The 23,206-nt window shown below is 47.0% G+C and overlaps 1 protein-coding gene across 1 annotated transcript in view; it reads left to right on the forward strand.

Annotated features, from left to right (window-relative positions):
* The window catches only part of STOX1 (storkhead box 1), a 191,395-nt gene that overhangs the window by 52,976 nt on the left and 115,213 nt on the right, over nucleotides 1-23,206 (forward strand). Inside the window, exon 2 of the mRNA XM_086922389.1 lies at nucleotides 14,519-14,671. Within this exon, the coding sequence (XP_086778515.1) occupies nucleotides 14,519-14,671 (153 nt within the window). The remainder of the gene's footprint in view (nucleotides 1-14,518; nucleotides 14,672-23,206) is intronic.

Raw genomic sequence — 23,206 nt, forward strand, 5'->3', positions numbered from 1 at the left:
AGATCACGCCAGAGGTGAGACCACTCCTCGTCGGAGATATCCCGTCCCAGGTGTTCCTCCCACAAACCCATGTATCTAGGGCGGGGTGAGATAGCAGTGGTCAGTAGCAGATCATAGAGGAATGAAATCACCCCCTTCATAGAGGATGTGCGAGTGATATAAGATTCGAAATCCGTGGGAGGCCTCGTTGCGGCATCCCGAACCTCAGGTGACATTGCCCAGTGAAGTAGCTGGGCGTGTCGGTAGCGCTCAGTAGGTGGCACCCCATAGTCACGCATGCAGTTATGGAAGGTGAGCGGCTCATAACCATGGAACAAATGTGTGAGTGCGTGGCAACCCCCCGCCCTCCATCCATCAAAGGGCCCCTCAACAAGAGCCGGCGGAAACGCTGGATTAAAGTGAATAGGTGTGAAGGGGGAGGGAAAGGAGGTCCACCTTTCATCACTAGAGACCGAATCCAAGACCTTCAGAGTAGTACTCGTAGGAGTGCTGATGTAAGCGTTGCGTGGCCGATCCCCCTTCGCCTTCCAAACCAGGTCCCATATGGAACGTCCCGCCACACTCCTGTCCATATGTAACCAGTGCTTCTCGGACTCCATTTGGGTCCATTCGGCCAGCACCCGGAGTTGCGCCGCTTTATAGTAAAGAAGCATGCCTGGAAGGCCAGCCCCGCCCTTCCTCAATGGCCGGCGTAGCGTAAGAAAAGAGAGTCTAGCACGGCCACCCTGCCAGATGTAGCGCAGAATCATAGATTGAAGACGCCGAAAAAAAAACCCCTCCAAGGTAATAGGGAGGGCCTGGAACAGGTAAAGGAGCTTGGGGAGCATCGTCATCTTGACGGCATGCACGCGTCCCAACCAGGAGATAAACATGGGTTTCCAACGGTTAAGCTCGGTCTGTATCTGGGTCAAAAGGGGAGGGAAGTTGGCCGCATACAGGGTAGCGACGGACGAGGACAGCCGGACCCCGAGATATTGTATGGAGGAGCTAGACCATGACAGGGGCGTGAGCGGTCGGATGCGTACAACCTCAGTGGGTGGCAGCGTGAGATTGAGAATGTAGGATTTGCCAGGATTGACCCGAAAACCCGCCACCGCTTCGAATTGGGAGAGCACGTCCTGCACACGCGGGAGGGAAGTCCCCGGGTCAGCTAGTGACAATAGGACGTCGTCTGCAAAAAGAGATATTTTGTGCTGTTCCCCCGAAAAGGGGAGCCCAACAATATCCGGGTCCTCCCGCACCCGAAGGGCAAGAGGCTCGATGCTGAGCGCAAAAAGTAGAGGAGATAGATGGCAGCCCTGCCGCGTACCCCGGGAGTGTGCAAAAAAGGGTGAGACATGCCCATTCACCATGACCCTCGAGCGCGGACCTTGGTAATTGGCCTGAAGCATATCTATAAACTTGGGAGAAAAACCGAAGGCCTGCAAGGTACTAAAGAGAAAGTCCCAATCCACCCGATCGAACGCCTTTTCAGCATCGAGGCCAACCAGGACCGCTGGAATCTTGAAGCGATTAGCTTTCTCGATCAGATGGATTAGTCGTCCAGTGTTGTCATGGGTCTGGCGACCCTTTATAAAGCCCGACTGATCGGGGTGGATGAGGGCAGGCATGAGGTCCTGGAGCCGGGCAGCTAAGATAGAGGAGTACAGTTTAGCATCTACGTTTAACAGGGCTATGGGCCGGTACGATTCGCATTTAGAGAGGTCCTTCCCCGCCTTGGGAATGATCGAGATCATAGCTTCCGCCATAGTGCCCGTAGTGTGGCCCGTCTCCCTCATGCTGTTGAAGAGCGTCACCAAGCGGTCCCCCAACTCAGAAGCAAACGTCTGATAAAAGGAAGCCGTGAAGCCGTCCGGGCCCGGAGGCTTCTGCGGTTTAAGGGACCAAATGGCGGTCAGCACCTCCTCCCTAGTAAAGGGGGCCTCCAAAAGCTCGTTCCACTCCTTGGAAACCTGTGGAAGTGATAGAGCTTCCAAGTATTCCCGCTGAGCGGCCGGCGCCAGGCGGTCCGCCGAGTACAAGGCAGCATAAAAGTCGCCGAAGAGCTCGGCTTTAACCGCATCCCTATGTTCCACGGCGCCGGAAGGCGTCCGAATGCCACCCACATATTCCTTCTCACGTTTATCACGGAGCTGCCGTGCCAGATGTTTCCCCACTTTGTTGCCCTGAGCGTAAGAGAGGCGCCGTAAGCGCAAAAGGGTATATTCAGCCCAATTATTATAGTGCGCCCTGAGCTTCCCCCGCACCGCAGCAAGAGGGCGAAGGGTCTTTCGAGAAGGATTCTGCTTATGCGCAGTTTCCAGTGTCGCCAGTTCCGCCTCCAGCGCCTCCCTCTCCTGGCGCCTAAGCTTGTTCAGGGCGGAGTTCAATGTAATGCACGTGCCCCGCGTCGTCGCCTTGAAGGCGTCCCATTGGGTGAAGACCGAGGTGTCTCCAGTCTCGTTGAGCCCAAAAAATTCACCAATGGCCACCCTTAGCTTTTTGCAGGATTCCTCATCTCGCGTAAGGGATGGAGGGAAATACCATTTGCGGTGAGGGGACGACTCCGCGGCCCAGATCAAGCATGTCGCCAAAAGGCTATGATCGGAGACCGAGAGTGGAAATATTTTGCTGTCCCGCAGGTCGCCCTGCAGGGATTGATGCACAAAAATGTGGTCAAGGCGGGAATAAGTGTGGTGGACATGGGAATAGAACGTGTAGTCCCTAGTGCGGGGGTGGAGGGAACGCCAGCTATCAATAAGGCCCAGACTAATCAAAGTATCACGCAGTTCAGAGGAGAAGAGACCTGCCTCCGTCCTCTGCTGATGTGAACAATCAAGACATTTGTCCCAAACCAAATTAAAATCCCCCATCACTATCAATGCTCCCTCCCCAAAGTCCCCCACTACCCTCAGAAAGGCCTCAAGGAACCCATGCTGGCCTGCATTCGGTGCATAAACAACCACCCATGTGCAGAGCTTACCCATGAGCATCCCCTTCACCATTAACCACCACCCCTCCTTGTCTCCCCGCACCCCCACAGGTTGAAATTGAAGCGTGGAGCGGAACAAAAGCGCCACTCCTCGATGCTTGGTAGTGGCAGAGGATTTATAAATCAGGGGTATTGCCTGTGCTTAAGTCTAGATTCATCTTTACGGGCCAAATGAGTCTCCTGCAAGCCCACCACATCCAACTGATGATCAAGAATATACTTCCACACTTTCTGGCGCTTTTGAGGAGAATTAAGGCCTTTAACATTCCAGGAGCCTACTGTAACAGGTAACATTGAGTCAAACACCGCCCCCACCGCTCCAATCAGTGCCCCCCATAACGCCAGAACCAAACCAGACACACTACAGTCATACCAGATCTCCAGCCACCACCACCGGGTCCCTTCCCAAACAGCCCTCCCACAGTCAAAAGGAGCCTCAAAAATAAAACACAAAAAAGAAAGAGTCAGAACTAGAAAGAGAACAATGAAAGTCGGACATGACCTTAAGGGTCGGGGGTAGAACACCCTGGTAATGCCCCCCTCGAGTTCAGGGTCGGGGTAACGCTCCAATGGAGTACTGTCCCACAGAGTACCTGAGATGGTAGAGCCCCTCCGGCCCCCACGGGCCTCCGCCAGGGAGCCTAGGCCGCTGAGGAGCTGTCCACTCGGCTCGACTCAGTCACCAGGGCTAGCGAGGCCAACACGTCTCCCCTTTCACTCTGACTCGCCGATGGAGTCGGACCCTCTGCCACACCGGGTCGGCCTACTCTCTGCCATGCTGGGGAGCGGGAACGGCGACGTCTTCTCGGGGAGGCGCTGGCGCCCGCCGACGCGGCTGCTTCCTCCATGCCCAGCAGCTCCCTGGTGGCCGCCAGGAAACTCACTTGCACCAGTCTGTTTTGCCACCTGAAAATGAGTCGAAAGGGGTGACCCCAGGAGTAGGACACCCCGTGCTCTCTCAAAAAGGCCGTGATCGGGCGGAAGTCCCGTCGTTTTTGCAAGGTGGAAGCCGCCAGATCCTGAAAAAGCTGAGGGCTGTGCCCACGAAAAAGCAAGTTATTGGTGTCCCTTGCCTTCCTCAGGATTGTCTCCTTCAGTTGAAAATCGTGGACACAGACCAAAATGTCGGGAGGCGGCGAGCGCGCGCCACGTGGCAGGCCTACCCGATGTACTCTGTCCATCCGGACCTCCGTGCGATCGTCCTCCACCAGAATCTGCAGAAACAGTGCCTCCACGTACGCCCGCAGGTCACCACCATCTCCGTCCCAAGGCACCGCACGGATCCGAATGTTATTACGGCGGGACCGGTTTTCCAAATCCTCGCAATGGGTCTGAAGATCCAAATTTTGCTCGCGTAGCTGGAGCAAGTCCTGCTGTAGCTGATGGACATCCCCACTGAGGCCCAAATCGTGGTCCTCTAGGGTCGCCACCCGTTCGCCAATGCAGTCCACGTCTCGGCGGACCTCCCGGAGATCGGAAGCTAATTGCGATTTCAGTTCCGTGATATCGTCCTTGATGGAGGAAAAAAGCTCTATCAGGAAGGCCTTCGTGACCGGGCCCTCAGTGTCGTCCTTGGCCGGCGACTTGCTAGGGCCGGGGGGCGATCCGGACGCCCCCTTACCAGGTCCATCCTTCCCCGGCTTATTCAAGCAGTTCCTAGTCGACATGGTGCGACGCCTCAATCTGGTCCAGGCTCCTCGCGACCTCCCAGTGCGTCCCGAATAGTAAGCTACGCTTCTCCACACCTTCAGCAATCTCTGCTCCGTAGACACCGGGGGGACCGATGCGATCAGAAGGCAGCACTCGCCGTGTCGCACAAAGTCCGTTGGGTTGTCCGATGGGCCGCCCCCAGGGCATCGAGGGTTAGAGGCACGATGGCACCACCTCTCCTTCCCTCAGCCTTCTGCGCTGTCCAACTGCCGCCAGCCAAGTCGGCGCCTCTCCGTCACCTCCGCTCCGGCGTCAGCACCCAGATAGCTCGAAGGGATCTCAGGCAGGCTCGCTACAATCCCAGTGGGGGGGACCCGCAGAGCAGGCGCTTCATTCGTCAACCTGCTAGAGTTTAGGGTCCCCTCGTGTTAATGGCCGGTGCAACCCAGGCGAGGCTCCGTAGGCCGCTCCGGTACTCGTGAACTGTTAGAAATCCGCCTGGTTAGGTAATTTTCTGGTTTAACAGTAATAGGTCTCTCTACGAGACTTAAAAAGTATCAATACTAAAAAGGTGATGTTTTGTGAGACTTGACTGCAGTTGGTTATAATAAATCTTTCTGAGTCAGCACTCCTATCAAGAGTTCCGTAGATGGAGAATAGATATTTGTTAGTCTTCTGGGTCTAAGTAGAGATTTTCCTTAATATGTTTTAGATGTCCAAATATTCGTTCAACTGAGTAATTTATGACTTGAGATATAGATGTGCAGCTTCGCTGGGGGCAGCATTTGATCAAATTCACCACAATTAGGTTGTTAGAGTTGGTTGAAGTTTCTGTCACATCGGATTCTTTGGAGAGGCAGTAAGATAAGAGGCTGAAATGCTGACTAGGTGGAGATAGTTCATTGCTTGATTGGGTGTGGAGATGCTCCATTGCAAGTCAGAGTTTGCTTTTGTCCTAGAGCACTATACAAGCTAGTCGCTGGAAGGATGCTATCAATCATTAGGAAATAAGGTAGGCATGTTGTAGTTTCCATTTTCTGAGGCTTAAAGGCAGTGATGTAAGGAGCAGACTTTAGGATGATGCTTTGTGAAGGGATGGCATAGTGTGTTGTAGTGTAGATGGAGGAAAGTCCGTACCGATCATGGCTATGAAGTTAAAGGAGGGGACTCAATCTGGAGCTAACAAATACGGCTGGTGGTTTTCAAAGAATGATTGAAGGCATACAGTGTGAAAGAGCAAATGCAAAGAAAGAATGAGCGTGTGCAGAGTGTGACCGAGGATGTGTACAGCATTATTAAAGGTGTGCAGAGAATGGCTCAGGGAGTGAGGAACGACGGTAATGGCATGCTGACGGACTCAGTCTGCAAAGTTTGACTGAGTGCATGCAGAGCATTACTGAGAGTTTATGCACCGCTTCTGAGGGCATGAAGAGTAGGATTGTGGGTATGTATCAAAAGTATTTCTACGGGTGTTGAGAACATGGATTAGGAAGTACATAACATGGCTTTGGAGAATAACGCTCTGGCTTTATAGCGCATGGGTGAGTAAGCGCACAGCATGGCACAGGAAGAGAGTGGCAAAGGGAGTAAAAAGCAAGGGTGGAGGCAGCTGTTTGAATTTGCAGAGGTTGTGCATAGGGCTGCTGGGGCTGTGGAAAGCACATGCGAGCTTGTGCAGGGCATGGCTAAGGACACAGCAGAAATACAACTGTTCAGGATGGGTTTACCCATGGGGCCAAAACCCCACATTTGTTTAATTTTCAGTACCATAATCCAGCAGGCTCCCTAATGTTGATTAAGGGGACGAAAGTTAAAGGCGAAGGAGGTGGGATGTATCGCCGCACCCGCGCTTTACTTAGAACATTAAAAGTAAAACGCGGCTACCGCTTTTGGTATAATCGCGGCTCAGGCGCTTTACTTTTAATGTTAAAAGTAGAGTGCGGGTGCCGTGATTATAGCAAAAGTAAAGAAATAGATGTTTTTTTTCTATTTCTTTACTTGTGGTATAATCGCGGCACCCGCGCTTTACTTATAACATCTCAAGTAAAGAAATAGAAAAAAAATCTATTTCTTTACTTTTGGTATAATCGCGGCACCCGCTCTTTACTTTTAATGTTAAAAGTAAAGCGCGAGTGCAGCGATTATGTCAACAACTAGAGGTGCACGCGCAGCACAGAGGAGGGGGTGAGGAGCACGGCAGCGGCAGCAAGGCGAACGCACGCGGATGCACGTTCTAGCCACTGTCTGGAATGGGCATTTCAAAGGCGAAACATTGTCCCGTCTGTGCCCAATCGCGTGCCGTTTAAAATTTTTAAAAAACACGCGCAAGCCAATGACACACGGGGAAAGCAAACACACACGCACGAGCGTATGGGTAGCTTTCAAAACCCCGTACAAGAGGTCTCGTGCTGACTGACTGTACTTATAAAGCGCACTATTGCCGAGGCGTTTTGGCCCTGTGTTAGAAAAAACTTGGTCATGAAGGCATCTTAACTGTTACTGGGGAAAGAGCCATGTTTTGATTTCTTTCCTGAATACAAGTCTATTAGATCGACTTCTGAGATGAAATGGAAGTGTATTCCAGAGTTTTGATGCCAGGAATGAAAAGCGCTTGCCTCCGCAACGTGCTCTTTTTACTTTTGGAATTTGTGCAAGTCCCAGGGACGAGGATCTCAATGTCCTAGTGGTGACGTGGTGCGCAAAAAGAGATAGTACATCTTTCGCACCCTCTCCGAACAAGGCTTTATGAACTAAGCAGAGTGACTTGAATTCTATTCGTCTGCGTACAGGGACCCAGTGAAGGTTACTGATGGCTTTTGATGTGGGGTGATGTCTAGGAAGCCCTAGCAGTACTCTGGCTGCTGCATTCTGAATAGCTTGAAGCTTATCTAATTGTGCAACACCCATTCCTAAGTAAAGGGTGTTGCAGTAGTCAATTCTGGACAGGATGGTGGAAACAACCACCGTTTTCCTTAGGGCAAAAGGAATATACGGGAGAATCTTTCTCAATCCTCTCAGGGTGAAGAAGCATGCAGACGTGACCTGATTAATTTGTGGGACCCAGGTCAGATTTTTATCAACCATTACTCCTAGATTCCTAGCTTTTGAAACTGGTATCGGAGGTGGTCCAGGGGCATTCGGCCACCATGACTGGCTCCAGATTTGTTCTTTTGCGCCAAATTCCAGGACTTCTGTTTTTGCCGCGTTTAATTTTATAAAATTTACATTCATTCAGCTCATCAAGGATGAAATGCAGTTGCAGAAGTCGGTGGCCCGGGTGTCTGCTGACTCAGCTACAGATACTATAAGCTAAATATCGTCAGCATAAGACACCAACTTAAAGCCATGGCTCTTTATCATCCTGGCCAGTGGAGCCACATATACGTTAAATAATGTTGGCGATAAAGCTGATCCCTGCGGGACTCCACCCGGCAGGGTAAATTCTTCTGATCTTAGGCCATTCCAACAGATCAGTTGTTTCCTGTCTGACAGAAAGGATGATAAAAGAGAGAGTGCTGTGCCCTTGACACCAACCTCCTGCAGCCTTTGATTAAGCATGGTATGGTTAACCGTATCAAAGGCTGCTGTTAGGTCAAGCAGGACTAATATAGCCCTACCCCCTTCATCTGTTACCTTACGTATTTCTTCTGTTGCCATAATTAGAGCAGCCTCTGTGGAATGTTTGGCGCGGAAACCATGTTGAGTGGTATCTAACAGGTTGTTTGTTTCCAGGAATGACATTAATTCCAAGTTCATTGATTTTTCCAATACTTTCGCTGCAAGAGGCAAACAGGAGATAGGTCTGTTGTTCATCTCAACCTGTGGATCCAATTTAGGTTTTTTCAAAAGTGGGCGTATACATGCTTTCTTCAATGCCTTGGGAAAAAGTACATCAGACAGAATTTTGTTGATTAGTGGACATGAGGCAGAGCTGATAACTTCTGATGCCATATGCACTATGTATGGGGGACAGGGATCCAGAGGGGAGCCAGATTTAATGCTTAACACCAGTTCCTCTACCCTTTTTTCTGAAATTGGTGAGAAAGATAGCAAGCCTTCATGTTCCATCGTAGATTCTGGTTGCGCTACATTTGTTTGTTCTATATTATGTATTGATTTTTCTAGGCTATCATACACTGCTTGCACTCTGTTTTGAAAAAAAGTGGCTATTTTATCTACAAATTTTTGTTCTGGCGTGAACATTATGTCGCGTGGACATCTCATCAAAGCATTTACCGTGTTAAATAATTATTTAGATGAGTTTGCAGCTTCTTGAATTTTAATTGTATAATATGCAGCCTTTGCCTGTATAATTGCGGCCATTACATTCTTCAAGGACTGCGCAGTATTCCTTTTTCTGATCGGTGTTATATTGGGATCTCCAGATTAGTTCCTTTTGTCTGCATTTGATCTTTATCAGTTTTAGGTTGGGTGAGTACCATGGCGATGAAGCCTTTTTGATGATGGATTTCTTTATTACCTCGGGTGCCACCTTATCTGCAGCTGTATTCAACCAGTTATAGAAATCCTCAGTGGATTGGTTTAAGTCGTTAGATAATTTTGGTCTTTCTGTGAGTGCTGATATAAATTGTGATTCATTTATTGATTTCCATGTCCTGTATTTGTTGTCTAGAGGACGAGAAGTACGTCTTCTAGTAAATATTGTTGGTAGTATGTCGAAATAGACAGCAGAGTGATCAGTCCACGGCAGCATACAGATTTTCCTAATTGATATGCCAGAATTGTTGGTACATATCCCGTCTAACGTGTGTCCTGCTATATGTGTCGGCTCATTAATTATCTGAATAAAATCAAGGCTGGCTAACTTATCTAGCAAACAATTGGTGTCAGGATTACTTTTGTCTTCCAAATGGAAGTTGAAGTCCCCCAAGATTGTGAAATGCTCAGTGTCTAAACAGGCTTCCATATAATTGAAAATAGCTTTTAAGAAGCCTGTTTAAGGTCCAGGTGGTCAATAGATTAGTAGACCTGGGAATATTTCTACTTTATTCCATTTTATGGAAAAAGAAATAGCTTCCGTATCGGCTATGAGCTCAGAGCCGATTTTGACCGAATAGTCCGAGCGGTATTTTATCGCAATTCCTCCGCCCTTAGCTCCTGTTCGGTCTTGGTTAATGACCAGATATCCTGCTGGGAATGTTACCTGCCAGTCAGGATCGCTATTCTCATTTGCCCAGGTTTCAGTAATAAAGACCAAATCTGGTTCTTCCAGTTGAATCATACATTCAAGCTGGAATTTGTGTCTTACCATGGATCTGGTATTAAGTAAAATACACTTAATAAGAGTTTTATTAACCTGGACATCAGTATCAAGGAGAGAGTGTAATGACCCTGCATTCCATCCACACGTATTGCATTTAGCATGCAGTGTGCTTTTTAGACCTAATGCTATAGTGTGTGGGACACATACTTGATTGTTGAGGCAGTGTAATTGCTCTCTTGTGTAGAAGTGCTTAGTTGTTTGCACAGGGGTTATGGCCTTGGGCACGTCTCTGGCGCGGACTGCGCGCACAGTGCTGCGCACTGCAACGCTAGGCGTGAGACCTAAAAATGAATAAGTGACGTGCATGTGAAACAAAAATGATTGCCTTTCATATTCTTAATTATTAATTTTCGAAATAGCAGTCAGGTAGAATTGTTTTAATAAAGACCATGAAAGAAAGCATTGCTTCCAGTTTTTGACATACTTTGTGTTTGACATTTCCATTGTTTTATTATATTTAGGAATACCATTCTATTGCCTAATTTGTGACGCTTTGGGTGATTCTGTGTCACCAGTAAAAACAAAGAATGAAATTCATGCAGCGGGATAAACACCAGAAAGTGTCTATCCTCTTTTGCACTTGGAGACACCCTTGTGAAATGTCTTTTAAACATGTGCCACGCCTCATAAGTGCTAATGTAAGGGCACTAAATTTTTTCGCTTTTCTTACATGCTACCACTGGAAACAACTGTGGCATCATTATTTTTAACTGGCATTTCAATCCAATCTCTGAGGCTATTTTCTCACAGGAAGGACACACACATTTATTTGCATTGTATTGTATTGCAACATTTACATAGCACTGACTACCCCTACATGGGATGCTGAAGCACTCGCTTATAGCTTGTAGGGTGTGTGTTTGGAAGGGTGCGGCCTTTGTTTTGATCCTGTGTGGAAAGTATTTCCAGTTAGTTCGTGAGGACCACCATATTCTGGACGAAGCACTTAACAGTGTGATGAATCAGGAAGTGTGAGAGACAGATACGCAGTTTATGTCTTTCAGTTTGCTGGCAGGTTTGAACATCTCTGCAGGTCCCTTTTATGGCATTTCTCATTTTCATAGTCCACTTATCTGGTTACTGCACAGGGTTGTCCTTTCTGTGATATTTTGTTTAAAGTTTAGCAATCTGAGCAGACAAAGGTTGGAGGAATAAATGGATCAGAGATCTGCTGGGATGGCCTTTGTTACTATCATTCCCTATCTGATTACTATTGTGAGATGTCAGAAGGTGGTCATAGTATTTACCTAGTTGGGACCCGCAGTGGTGGACTAAATTAAAGTCATGCAGCATGTGGCATATCTTTTCAGTTATACCATGCTTGTTCAAATTGTCATGGATGGTTTGTTGCTGTGGACTGTACAATATTGGGTGATGGGCTTGACTTGTACAGTTTTGTCTTATGCAAGAGTGTCAGGCATTACAGGCAGTATTATGCAGACTGTATGAACTACAATCGACTGCCCAACAGTGTTATGGCATTAGTGTGGGATATATATTGTTTTGTATTGTAATTGCATTTATATACTACTTAGTACCCCTGAAGAAGTATTGCAGCACTTTACGCCGGGCAGCAGGCTGCTCTGGAACCCAAGGTTAATAGGATTTAGTTTTGTGGCTTATTATAGCCTTATAGCCCGCCGTAGAGGGCTATACCGGCTATTAAAGGCCCTCTCCAGCGCTCGGGCCTTTAACATGGGAGAGAGACTTTAATAGCCGGTATAGCCCAGCTACGAAGGGCTATTAGAACATTCTGCCACTAGAGGGAAAATGTTCTAACAAAAAAAAACAAAGCCTTATGGGAGCGTTAGGGGATTGGAATCCCCTCAGGCTCCCAGAAGCCTTTTTTCACAGTCAGAGCTATGAACAAAGAAACATTGGAATGTTGGAGCTCCAGGCTTATACCAGCCATTATAAGCCCGGAGCACTCCATTGTTTTCAATTGAGCTCCCAACATTTCAATGTTCTAATAATGGTTATAGTGATTGGTCTTCCACTCTTAAGAAAACTGTGCTGTTCATTCACTCCAGTTTGTTTATATGTAGTAGATTAAATTAATAGGAGGTAGGTGTGATCTTTAATGGAAGAGGGAGATGCGAGAATTCATGCTGTGGTTAGCGGTTTTGAAAGATGAGCTACAGGAGATTAGGTATTGTTAGTTTACTGGGTTATTGCTCCAAAAGGAGAGGTTGTAATCCTTGAAGTGAGGTATTGAGTTGTTGTAGAGATACAAGAATAGGAATAAAGGCAAACATGCATGTGACTTGAAGTAGGCTATACTTGGAGAGCGGCGGCATGCAGAGGATGGAACGGAAGGAGAGACTTTACAAAGGAGAGTTGGCAATGGAAGTCGTTACGCAAGGTTTTTAGGAATATTGTAGAGACTTCTTGGGATTGCCTGCTAAACTGTAGAAAGAAACAACATTATTTGCATGTATTGCAGTATCATTATAGACTGTGAGAACTCTACCATCACCTGTGAGTAAATAGATTTAAAATACATTTTGTTTAATTTTCTCATAAATCAGATGAAAACTCAAAACAGGAATGTTGTACATTATCTGTTTGTGCTTGAGTTGCTCTTCCTGTTTCCTTCTGGGGATCAGGGTTGGAGTAAGGATAACTGGGTCTGTTTAGTGAAATTGTGTAAAGTAATGCTTCACTGGGCAGTTAGCAGTGGGGTGCTCCAGTCTGAAGCACCCACAACACAGGCACAATGAAGTTGAGATCTTGCATCAGTAGGTCATTCAGCCTTCCTGTAGCAGTAATCAGACACACAAAAGGAAAGGTCCTGTCTAGAAGCTTCCCCACCTTAACAATATAAACTGCAGTCTTCCCCTTCCCCCTCATACTTACCATATATATCTACCTGCAGTCCACGTGCAAAACAAGTGGAGAAGTGTGGCTCAATGATTAGAGCGGCAGAGTGGAGAAGTGTGGCTCAATGATTAGAGCGGCAGACCTTGATGCAGAGGTCTGGCCCGGGACCAGGGTTCAATTCCCCGTCTCGGCGGGTCTTGGGCTCAAAATTCCACGGACCTGATAATTCTCGCCTTGGTGCCTATTCCAATCATGGAGTCCCACTGTACAACTCTGGGCAATAGCTTGCTTAATCTCCACATTGGCCCCCACAAGGCTAAGGATGCCTGGCCTCCACCTTGGGGGTGCCCAGGAGTGGACGCCTCACAGGGAAAGCCAGGATAGGTTCCACAGCGGTATTCGTACAAGCGCCTTGAGACCCTTGCGGGTGAGTAGTGCGCTATAGAAGTATCAATTTACATTTAACATCCCCTTCCTCTGCCTGGAGAGGTGAACGCACTTGTTCTTCTTGAGTTCAGAAGAAATGTAACAAGGTGCATAGTTTAGATGAGATTTAACAAAATGAAAATGTAGAGGTGAAGGCTTCACACTAAGAGCTTGATCAACCATTCGCAAACTACGAGATGCAAAGCACATGCTTTCAACAAACTCCGAGAATGCTAAAAGCGTGGCAGTGTGATAGATATGAACTGGAGTGCTCCCTATTCATTGCAGTGATGGAGTGACAGATATGCCTGGGGATTCTCTTCTTTTCTCGCAGTGATGCTGTGTGATAGGCATGCCTGGGGATGATTTGTATTCTGTAGAAATGCTAGGAGTGTTCTTGTTTCCGCGCTGTAATACAGTGAGAGACGTCTGTGGTGTTCTTTATTAATGGACTGAAACAACTAGAAACGTTGTTTGCAGTTACTCTATATTGCGTTCAGTGATACTGTAAGATTTTAGGGGTACAAATATGATATGATACAGTGGGATAGGTTTCACTTGTGCTCCACAGAGCTATGTACAAAATATGGTAAGCATTCTTTAAATTGTCTATTACAAAAAGGTGTAGAGGAGACCCAGGAGTAACAGTTTTTCCATCAAATATTCTCTAATAGGACATTCAATTGATTTTAGTTCTTATAATTTCTTGTAGTATGCACTATATATATATATATATATATATATATATATTTCAAAATACCACCAGACCTCGTCTTAACACAAGTTTGTGTGTGTGTGTGTGTATATATATATATATATATATATGTATATATATGTATATATTCAAGTACGTGGCAGTTCATCGACTTGCTTCATGAGCGAGAGTGGTGCGCAGCTTTCTCTTTGTCTCTTTGTGGGCCTATTCCATCAAATTAGCTAAACAGCCTCCAGTATATGTGGTATGGCTGTGTATGATGACCTAGAATGAGTTCAATAGCTTTGTGAAGTAAAAAAATCAGTAGAAACAAATACTGGAAGGTCCACCCGGAGTCATGCTTAGGAAAACTTGCAAGGGTTTGTTTCAAAACTAGACTTTGGTACATTGCTCGAAATGGGCTAATCATTTTAAATATTGCTTACATATAGACCAGTACTTTCGCAACCCACAGTTTGAGAAACGTTAGTGTACAGCATCACTAAAAACATTGGCAAAGCAAATACATCCCAAAGGTGAGAACTGTTGATTTTGCCAATGCTTGTTTATTATAAAAATCTAAGTGAATTTAAAGAGCACTGAATTCTTTTAAGATACTTACGTTTTTTAAGGGTTCTAAAATGTGTTAATTGTATTTTTGTTTTTATTTTAGGTGATGTGTCTCCAGTTAATATGAGTCCAGTTCCTCAGTCTCAGTTCATTCCCTTGACAGAAGTAATTTGCTGCACTATATCGGACATGAATGCTGATCATATTGTTGTTACTCAGGACGCATTGATGGAAACATTAGTAAAGCATCACCCAGGTAGCATGCTTATAATTTTAGCACTTAAGTGTGTTTTGTGGAGGTGAATGAGTGAAAAAAGACTGAGAGTCACAAAGACGCTAATGGGATGAAATTGTCAACAAATAAGAATTATGCGGCATGTTTTTGTGTTGCACAACATTCACTTTTTAAATGCATTCTTACCACCGTCAGTTCACTTTGTCTGCAGTCTGTCTTCCAGTGGCAGTTAATTAATTTTGAAAATGGCGGGCTTATATCCCTTGTTGGAACTTCAGTGAGCCCGATCTCCTTTAAGAAGGTCCGAGGGAGTACTTCCCTGGGAAAAATTTGAAAAAACCCATTGCTGAACAGTATATTTTAGAACACACTTTTTGCATGAATTGGCGATGTATCTAGGAGGCTGTGATGGGTCACTAATGAAATATTTCAATACTTTTGTTGTGTTTCAGGCAAGTCTCACTTGGCTCAGTAGACATTGGGGTCTCCAGGAAAGCTTTGAAAAAGATGTGCTGCATTGCCTGTGCGGATTACTATGCAAGTGATTCGACAGAAGAATTACAAGAGGCATATAGTCTTGACTTCCGACATTTGTCCATAGGATTCATTCATAGATACCTATCAGTCAATTATACCTAGTGTTTCAATATTTTCCTTGTTTGAATTTCATCAACCACATTTAATGAAAACATTACGAAAAGTAGTACAAACTGTTTGTCTTACTTGTCCTAATGTTTTCAATGAATGTGGTTGATGAAATCTAAACCAGGACAAGATTAATACACTAGAGGCACGATTCTGATGCGGTTTGGAAAGCTTCCTAGCCAAATGGGTTTGGGAATTGTTTCCGATTAGATCGGAAGAGTCCAACGGACCCAGTACGATGCATCCGGATGCTTCCAGATATGATTTGGTTGGACTCTCATTAACTTCAATGGGAGCATTTGTTCCGCCCAAATGCATAGGCTCCCATTGAAGAAATGGGTGGCTGGGGAAAATCGAACACCCTATGGTGGGCACCCCCTGGTGCCTGCCACACTGCGTGTGGCTGGTAAGGGAGACCCATCGGTACCCCCACGGGCCCAATTGGGAAGGCTCCAGGTGCAGGGGGCCCACTACAGGCCCCAAAAGTTTGATTCCGACTGCCGATTTGAGTCAGGCGACACGATTCGGAAAGGCTGTCCAAATCCAGCATAGTACTCAGTGTTTTTGAAGTGCCGCTCGTAGAGACTTACGATTCTGCTCCGTACAGCTCAGTCATTACAAATGCCGTCTGGTTCGGGTTGGGATATTCCTAACGCCTTACTCGCATAATAGTCGGTGGGTCGGAAACCTTTCCGAGTCGGTTGGAAAGACACGTTCCCGATCCGATTTGGATGGAGCCAATGCTGTTAGGAGGCCTTCCTAACCGCATCAGAATCAGGCTCTAGGTATAATCGACTTTAGGAAAACAGATTCCATATCAGAGTCTCTGAATTAGTTCTGACTCCCTCTAAGACACAGTGGAATAAAGGGACCCAGAAGTAAGATGGTGCCATGTTACTCATGACACTGATCTATTGCTAATTTATTAGATAAAATCACTGGATGGACTAGTTTGCCATTATTAACTTTTGACAATCAAATTCAAATACGCATGTTGTGGCTGGGTAAAAATCCAGAGCTTGTAAAGTGTATTATATGTAATGGAGACATAGGGCTTCATCATTATCAGCCAGCAGCGCGCACTCTTTCTAAATATGGCAAATGTCGGGTGACTCGAACGGTCTCTATCCTTCCCAGGGGCCTTTCAGATCATTCTCCGGTGTCCCTCCGTTCGGGGGCCCTCCCCCCATCCTCCCGCCCATTATGGCAGCTCAACGCCTGGTTCCTCCAGGACGGTGAGTTTAGAGACAGCGTTGGTGCCGAGCTCCAACTCTATTTCACTACAAACCAGTGCTCAGTGTCCTCCTCTCGCACCCTCTGGGAGGCTGGCAAGGCCACCATCCAAGGATTTGCGAAGGGCCAGCTTAAGCTCACCCATGCAGCCCGGGAATCCCAGGTCACGCTTCTTGAAGCCCAGGCTGCCCAGCTTGAGACACTCCAGCCCGAGGACAGGGATGACGCCCAAGATAGGAAGCTTACATTCCTGACGGACAAGATCAGACAGACCTCCATGGAAGCTGTCAAACTCCTTTGGCGCTCTTTGGTGGCCCGAGTGTACGACTGGGGGGATAAAAATGGGAAACTCCTTCATCGCCTAGCCACCTACCCATTGGCAAATTGTATAATACCGGAAGTGGTCGATGCGAGTGGTGGGATGCAACGGGCTCAGTTGGCGGTAGCTCAGTGCTTCGCTACCTACTATACTACCCAATATTCGGAGCGGGTGCCTGGTCTTTCCCTCCACGAGCTCCTCCAGCGAGAGCGTTTCCCTTTTCGGCATCTTAGTGATTTGGCGACGGCAGACCTGAATGTTCCGCTTACCCCTGAAAAGGTGATGGACGCCATTTCCCGCATGGCAGCTGGAAAGACGCCGGGCCCAGACGGGCTCCCCCAAGAATTACTTGTCCTACCGAGATACTTTGGTCCTGCCTCTCATTGAGATGTATAATGAAGCGGTGGAGTGTGGCTCCTTTCACCCGGAGACGGACCTGGCGACCATTATAGTGATCCCAAAGTTTCAACCCCCCTCGAGTTGTTGTTTGGATTATCTTCCTATCTCACTCATCAACACTGCACTTAAAATCTTCGCCTCCATCCTGGCCAACCGCCTACGACCCCATCTAGCCACACTGGTTCATCCGGACCAGTGTGGATTTATGCCTCTCTGAGGCACCAGACATTGTTTCAGACGCCTTCATCTTGCTCTTGCAAATCGGCACTTGCTGTCCCCATATTTATCTCTCCTGCTGGTTGACTTTGAGAAGGCTTTTGATTCGGTCGATTGGGGTTACCTGGAGGATGTCTTGGAGCAGATGGGCTTTCGTGCTCCATTCCGCAAGCTGGTGAAGACGCTGTACCAGTGGCCCCGGGCGCAGGTCCTAGTCAACGGAGCTTTATCTCTCCCTTTCCCCATTTGCAGTGGTAAGCGACAGGGATGCCCCCTCTCTCCAATCCTCCTCATTCTGGCTATTCGTGCCTTATTCGTGGGGACCACTCCCTCGTGGGCTGGCTGTGGCCCGGCTTTAAGAAGAAGAAAATCGCAATTTATGCGGATGACATCCTGCTGTTTTTGGCTGACCCAGCCCAGTCGGGACCCCGATGCCTCCGGGCACTTGGCCTCTTCAAATGTACCTCTGGCCTACGGCTCAACCCGGCTAAGTCCGTTTTGGCCCCCCTGCACGTATCGCGGGAGTGCTTTGATTGGCAGTCGACGATCCCCATTAGACTGCAGTACTTGGGAATCTGGGTGGCCCTTCTCCCCGAACTTGCATGGTTGCTCAATGTCACCCCACTGGTCAAGGGGGTCCGTGCGGATCACTCGAAACGGTGTACTCTACCCCTTAACCCTTTGGGAATGATAGCCCTTTTCAAAATGATGAGTTTACCCCGTTTTCTCTACATGCTTCAAAACACACACCTCTCGTTCGCCAGGTCTTGGTTCCTGGTGATGGATGGTCTGATTGCGAAGTTTCTATGGGGGGGGGGGGGGGGATGGGGGGGGGGAGTGGCCCAGGCTGGCCCTGGCCCTTTACCGCATTCCACCTTTTGACAGAGGTCTTGGTCTGACAGCCTTTATATGCATTATTTAGCGACATGACTACTCACGCTTCACGACTGGTTTAACGGCGGATGGTCCGATCCGGCGTATCCCCTGGAACTGCACACTCGGGGCTTCGCCTCCTTCCAGGGGATGCTCTATGGTGCGGCTGTCCCTCGGGCTCTCCCTGAGGTTACTCGTGGAGTGTTCCTGGCTTGGCGGGCCTCATTGCACCATACCCGCTTGTCGGGCAGGCTGACGCAATATACCCCCCTGTGGTGCTGTACCCTTCTCGGGGAGGTGGCGTCCCTGGCAGGGTTCCGGGAGTGGAACCTCTTTGGGATATCCCTGCTGGGCGATGTCTGGAGTGGTACCCACTTGCGCTTCTTTCAAGACCTGCAGGCCAGGTATTCTCTCCACCCTCCCAACTTTTCCGCTACCTGCAGCTGCGCCATGCCCTTCGCTCATACATCCCAAATGTACTTCATTGCCGGAGTACAGTCCGCCGGAGGCGCAGATTATGACTGGTGATTTGGGGAAAGGGGGGATTTCCAGAATATACAGGTCACTCATTAATAATACCCCCAACTCCCTCTCTCACCTCCGTGATAAGTTGGAGGGCTGGCTTGGGGCTCTAGAGGATGCCGACAGGAGGGAAGCCTTGATGGGCCCCAAAGCAATCACGGTCTTGGCGCGGCTTCGGTTGGTCCAAATTCACTTCCTACATGCTGCCTATCGTACACCGCTGCGCCTTCACAGCACAGGGCTCTGGTCGGATGCCCTTTGCCCCCGCAGCTCCCATCCCAGCGCAGACTTCTATCACATCGTGTGGCTTTGTCCCGCGATACAGAGGTACTGGGAGTCCTTAACAGGAGAATTGACAGAGGTCTTGGCCTGGGAGGTCTCTTTGGCTCCTAAACGTATTCTATCGGTGCATAACTGATGGTCTGGGCGGTAGCAGAGCCGAAAAGCTTTTTCTTAATACAGCCTTGGTGGTAGCAAAGAGTGATATCGCTGCCCATTGGCTGACGGCTACAGCACCAACATTGGTGTGTTACTGCAGGGGGGTGGACTGGTGTGCCGCCCAGGAACCACCCCTTTATGTGGCCGGGGGATGCCCCGGGAAATTTCTCCGAATGTGGGGGAACTGGGTGGGGGTGATAGAGTTTTAAGGTGGGTCGGCTGGATCCACGGAACGCTTCTAGGGATTTGGGCCTTTGATTTGCATGTATGCCACCTTTTATGTCAATGTGAGTTGTGCTTACCCTGGACTATTCCCATGCGATGTAATCCTGAATGGTGCTGTTTGTTTGGTTTCATTGGAAACTCAATAAAATTGATTATCCAAAAAAAAAAAATGCTATTTTAGTAGGATGCACAGCCCTGAATGCCACCTGTTAAATAACTTTTAAAGACCAGTTCGACGGGATTTATTAAAATTGGAACTTTTATCCTTGTTGGATATTAATTAGGTGTTTCAAAACCAGTCTATTTTTGTGATTTCGTTATGATAATGATCTTGTTCTCTGCATTTGATAAAATAGACGTTTTTATTAGTGAGACAAAATAATAAGAAAATGTATTTTTTGATAGGACAATCCTGAGGAAGCATTCTATTTTAGCTTAGGTTGAATTTTAAGTTCGTTTTTACTTGTTATGTAATTGATATCTAAATAGCTAAACAAAATCAAATTAAATGATTATGTTAAAGAATAATGAAAAGCTAGTTTTGTGGCCTTGTCATGATGTGGCTGGGCTTGTATTGGAGAGCCTTTCCAACAGGTGCTGCCATGAGATGCTACACCTTACTGATGGCAAGGACTGGTATCCCAGCAGTTAATGGATGAACACCATTGCTTGCCTTGTATTCTCCAAAGCATGAATGCCTCATAAGATACAGGCACTAGAAATATATATTCAAATCTTTCTACCCTAAAGAGATACCGCTTTATTTCTTCGTCATCGCACGTTATCTTTTTCTGTATTTAATGCACAAAGCACAGGAGAGTTAAAGTGATGCCTACCGAATCAACGAGACCTGTAACTCTGCCAAAGAATTGTACAAAATAGTCAGAAAACTTAGCAAACCAGCTAGCATGTCTCAAACTCTACCTCCCTCAGTTGACGCATGCGAAAGAATAAGCGACTCAGATAAAATAAAGAAAATTTACTCTACTTTTAATATTCCCACCAATACTGGCATAAGGATCAGCGCCCCCTTGATTACCCATCCTGATGCCACATCAAATATGTGCAATTCCACCCCTCTTCAAGAAAAAGAGGTCCTCGAGGCCATGAGTGGAATAACATTGGGATCCCCGCTTGACCCATGCCCTCATTTTATTTTTGGTCAGATTGCCTCTGTTCTATGCCCATACATCACCCAACTCTTTAATAACTCCCTCAAAACTGCCATCTTTCCCGATAAATGGAAACATGCTTCAGTAATCCCCCTGTTAAAAAAAGCTGGATCCGGTGTCCTCAATCCCGAAAACTACCGCCCTATATCCCAACTCCCCTATCTTTCCAAAGTCCTAGAAAAACTGGTGAACAAACAACTATCCGACTACCTAGAAACAAATAGCCTGCTAGACCCATCACAGATGGGATTTAGGACAAAAAATAGCACTGAAGCAACACTGCTGGCTGTGTCAGACAATATCAGATCCTGTACTAACCAAGGAGAGGCAGTCGCGCTGATACTGTTGGACTTGTCGGCAGCGTTCGACACGGTCTCGCACAAGAGTTTGTTAGAACCCCTTTATGAAAAAGGAATTCACTCAAAAGCACTGAGCTGGATCAGCTCCTTCCTAAGCAATCGAACACAATCAGTTCACCTCGGCCAATATCAATCCAAATCGAACCTCATCAGCTGTGGCGTCCCGCAGGGAGCATCTCTAAGTCCCACCTTATTTAATGCCTATGTCTCATCACTGGCCAATATCAGCAGGAAGTGGGGCATTGGCATTTGCTCCTATGCTGATGACACACAGCTGATGGTGACCCTGGATGAAAAGCCTGAGGTCACTAAATCAAAGTTACACAATTGCCTCACGGAAATAGCTCAATGGATGCATGAGCACTATTTAAAGCTGAACGCAGGGAAATCCGAGATCCTACTTTTTGGAGGCACCAAATCAGTGTTGGATCCTACATGGTGGGCACTCACACTTGGCATGGCTCCAACTCCAAAACACCTCGCCAAAAATGTGGGCATCACCATTGATGACACCCTGTCCATGAAGGACCATGTACGGGAAGTTTGCGGCAAAGGCTTTGCAACCCTGAAACTCCTGGGCAGACTCTTCCCCTGGATACCGATGGACTGCAGAAGGTCTGTCACGGATGTATGATTGAACAACTACGGCCTAAACCACGAATTCCTTAACCACGAAGGCTAAACAATGAGCAATATGAAACAACTACATTTTTAACCACGAGCTCCTAAACCACGAAAAAGATTTAAATTGTCCAATACTCATTTTCACCACTATGTTCTTTTTAATCCACGTTTTTGTCATTTTAAATAAAATAAATATAATAGAGGATTTTAATAATAATCAGTTGTCATTTGAAGATCCTTAAATCAAAATATATTTTATTATACAGTCATATTTTTGAAAACCGGACGAACTACATAAAGTCAGTAAACCCTTGGAAACACTGAAAAAAAGTCTATCATCTATGTTTACATTACTGACTTCACAGCTCACTAAAATGTCGACATAACGAACACAAATAAGGAAGAAATGTACATTTAAAATCTATGTAAAAAACACAAGTTCTCACAAGTGCCTAGGGGTAAGTAATGTATATATTTATATAAATTAAAAAAACAATACATTACAACCTATTTCCACAATCAAAAACCTAAAAGTAAAATGTATGGTTACAAATTCATTAATAATTTTAAAAGGCCTACCTGTCCACCTTCAGGAGCCTCATCTGTCCATCACATAAACAACCAGGACACATTAGATAAAACCTGGCTGTGCATTCCCTGCCACACTATGCCCCCGACGTACTTCCAAGCTGGAGGATGAAGCCAGGCTGCAGCCCCGAGCTCGTCAAAGCCTGCCAACCTTGTGGCTGCATTTCCATGGAAGGGGGCGAGAAGCATGTCAGGTCAGGTCAGGGAGTCGAGAGACACTCGGGCGCTCTGTACCCAGTCACCAAACCACACCAGTCACCAAACCACAAGCACCAAAGCATTCACTGAAGGATGAAACCAGGCTGCAGCCCCGCAATACATAGCACGCATGGTTTTCGACATGCTGCCAAGCTATATGAATGACACGCGGGCGCCCTCTACCCAGTAACCAAACCATCAGCATGAAAGCAAAAGTATTCCCTGCGACGCTATGCTGGAAGAATGAAGGCAGGCTGCAGCCCCTCAATAGTCATAACGCGCATGGTTTCACAACGTGCTAAGCTGAAAGTATGACATCAGTTTTCGTGGTTTATGTAAGTCGTTGTTTAAGATGTTGTTGCAAAGGATGTCGTAGTTAACTGAATGGTCGTTGTTCGGGAATCGTGATTCAGGAAATTCGTTGTTCAAACTTCGTTGTTTAGGATGTTTCCCGTCTGTCACACAAGCTTTGCTGGTGAGTCAAATGGACTATGGGAACGCACTATTTGTGGGCATGAACGAGCTCCTGTTCACGCGACTCCAAGTACTTCAGAACGCTGCCACCAAACCTGTCTGCAACAAAGGCAGGCTAAGCTCGACTACCACGTACTTGAAGGCCTGGCACTGGCAACTCATGAGACAAGGAGCAGCTTTCAAGCTACTGAGGCATGCACACAAGGCTCTGTACCGAACCGGCCCTTTAATACTCCAGGAGAAAATCGAGTTTTATGTCCCCACTAGGAGC

This window comes from Lissotriton vulgaris, chromosome 5, assembly GCF_964263255.1.
Source record: "Lissotriton vulgaris chromosome 5, aLisVul1.2, whole genome shotgun sequence".
In the NCBI taxonomy this organism is placed as follows: Eukaryota; Metazoa; Chordata; class Amphibia; order Caudata; family Salamandridae; genus Lissotriton; species Lissotriton vulgaris.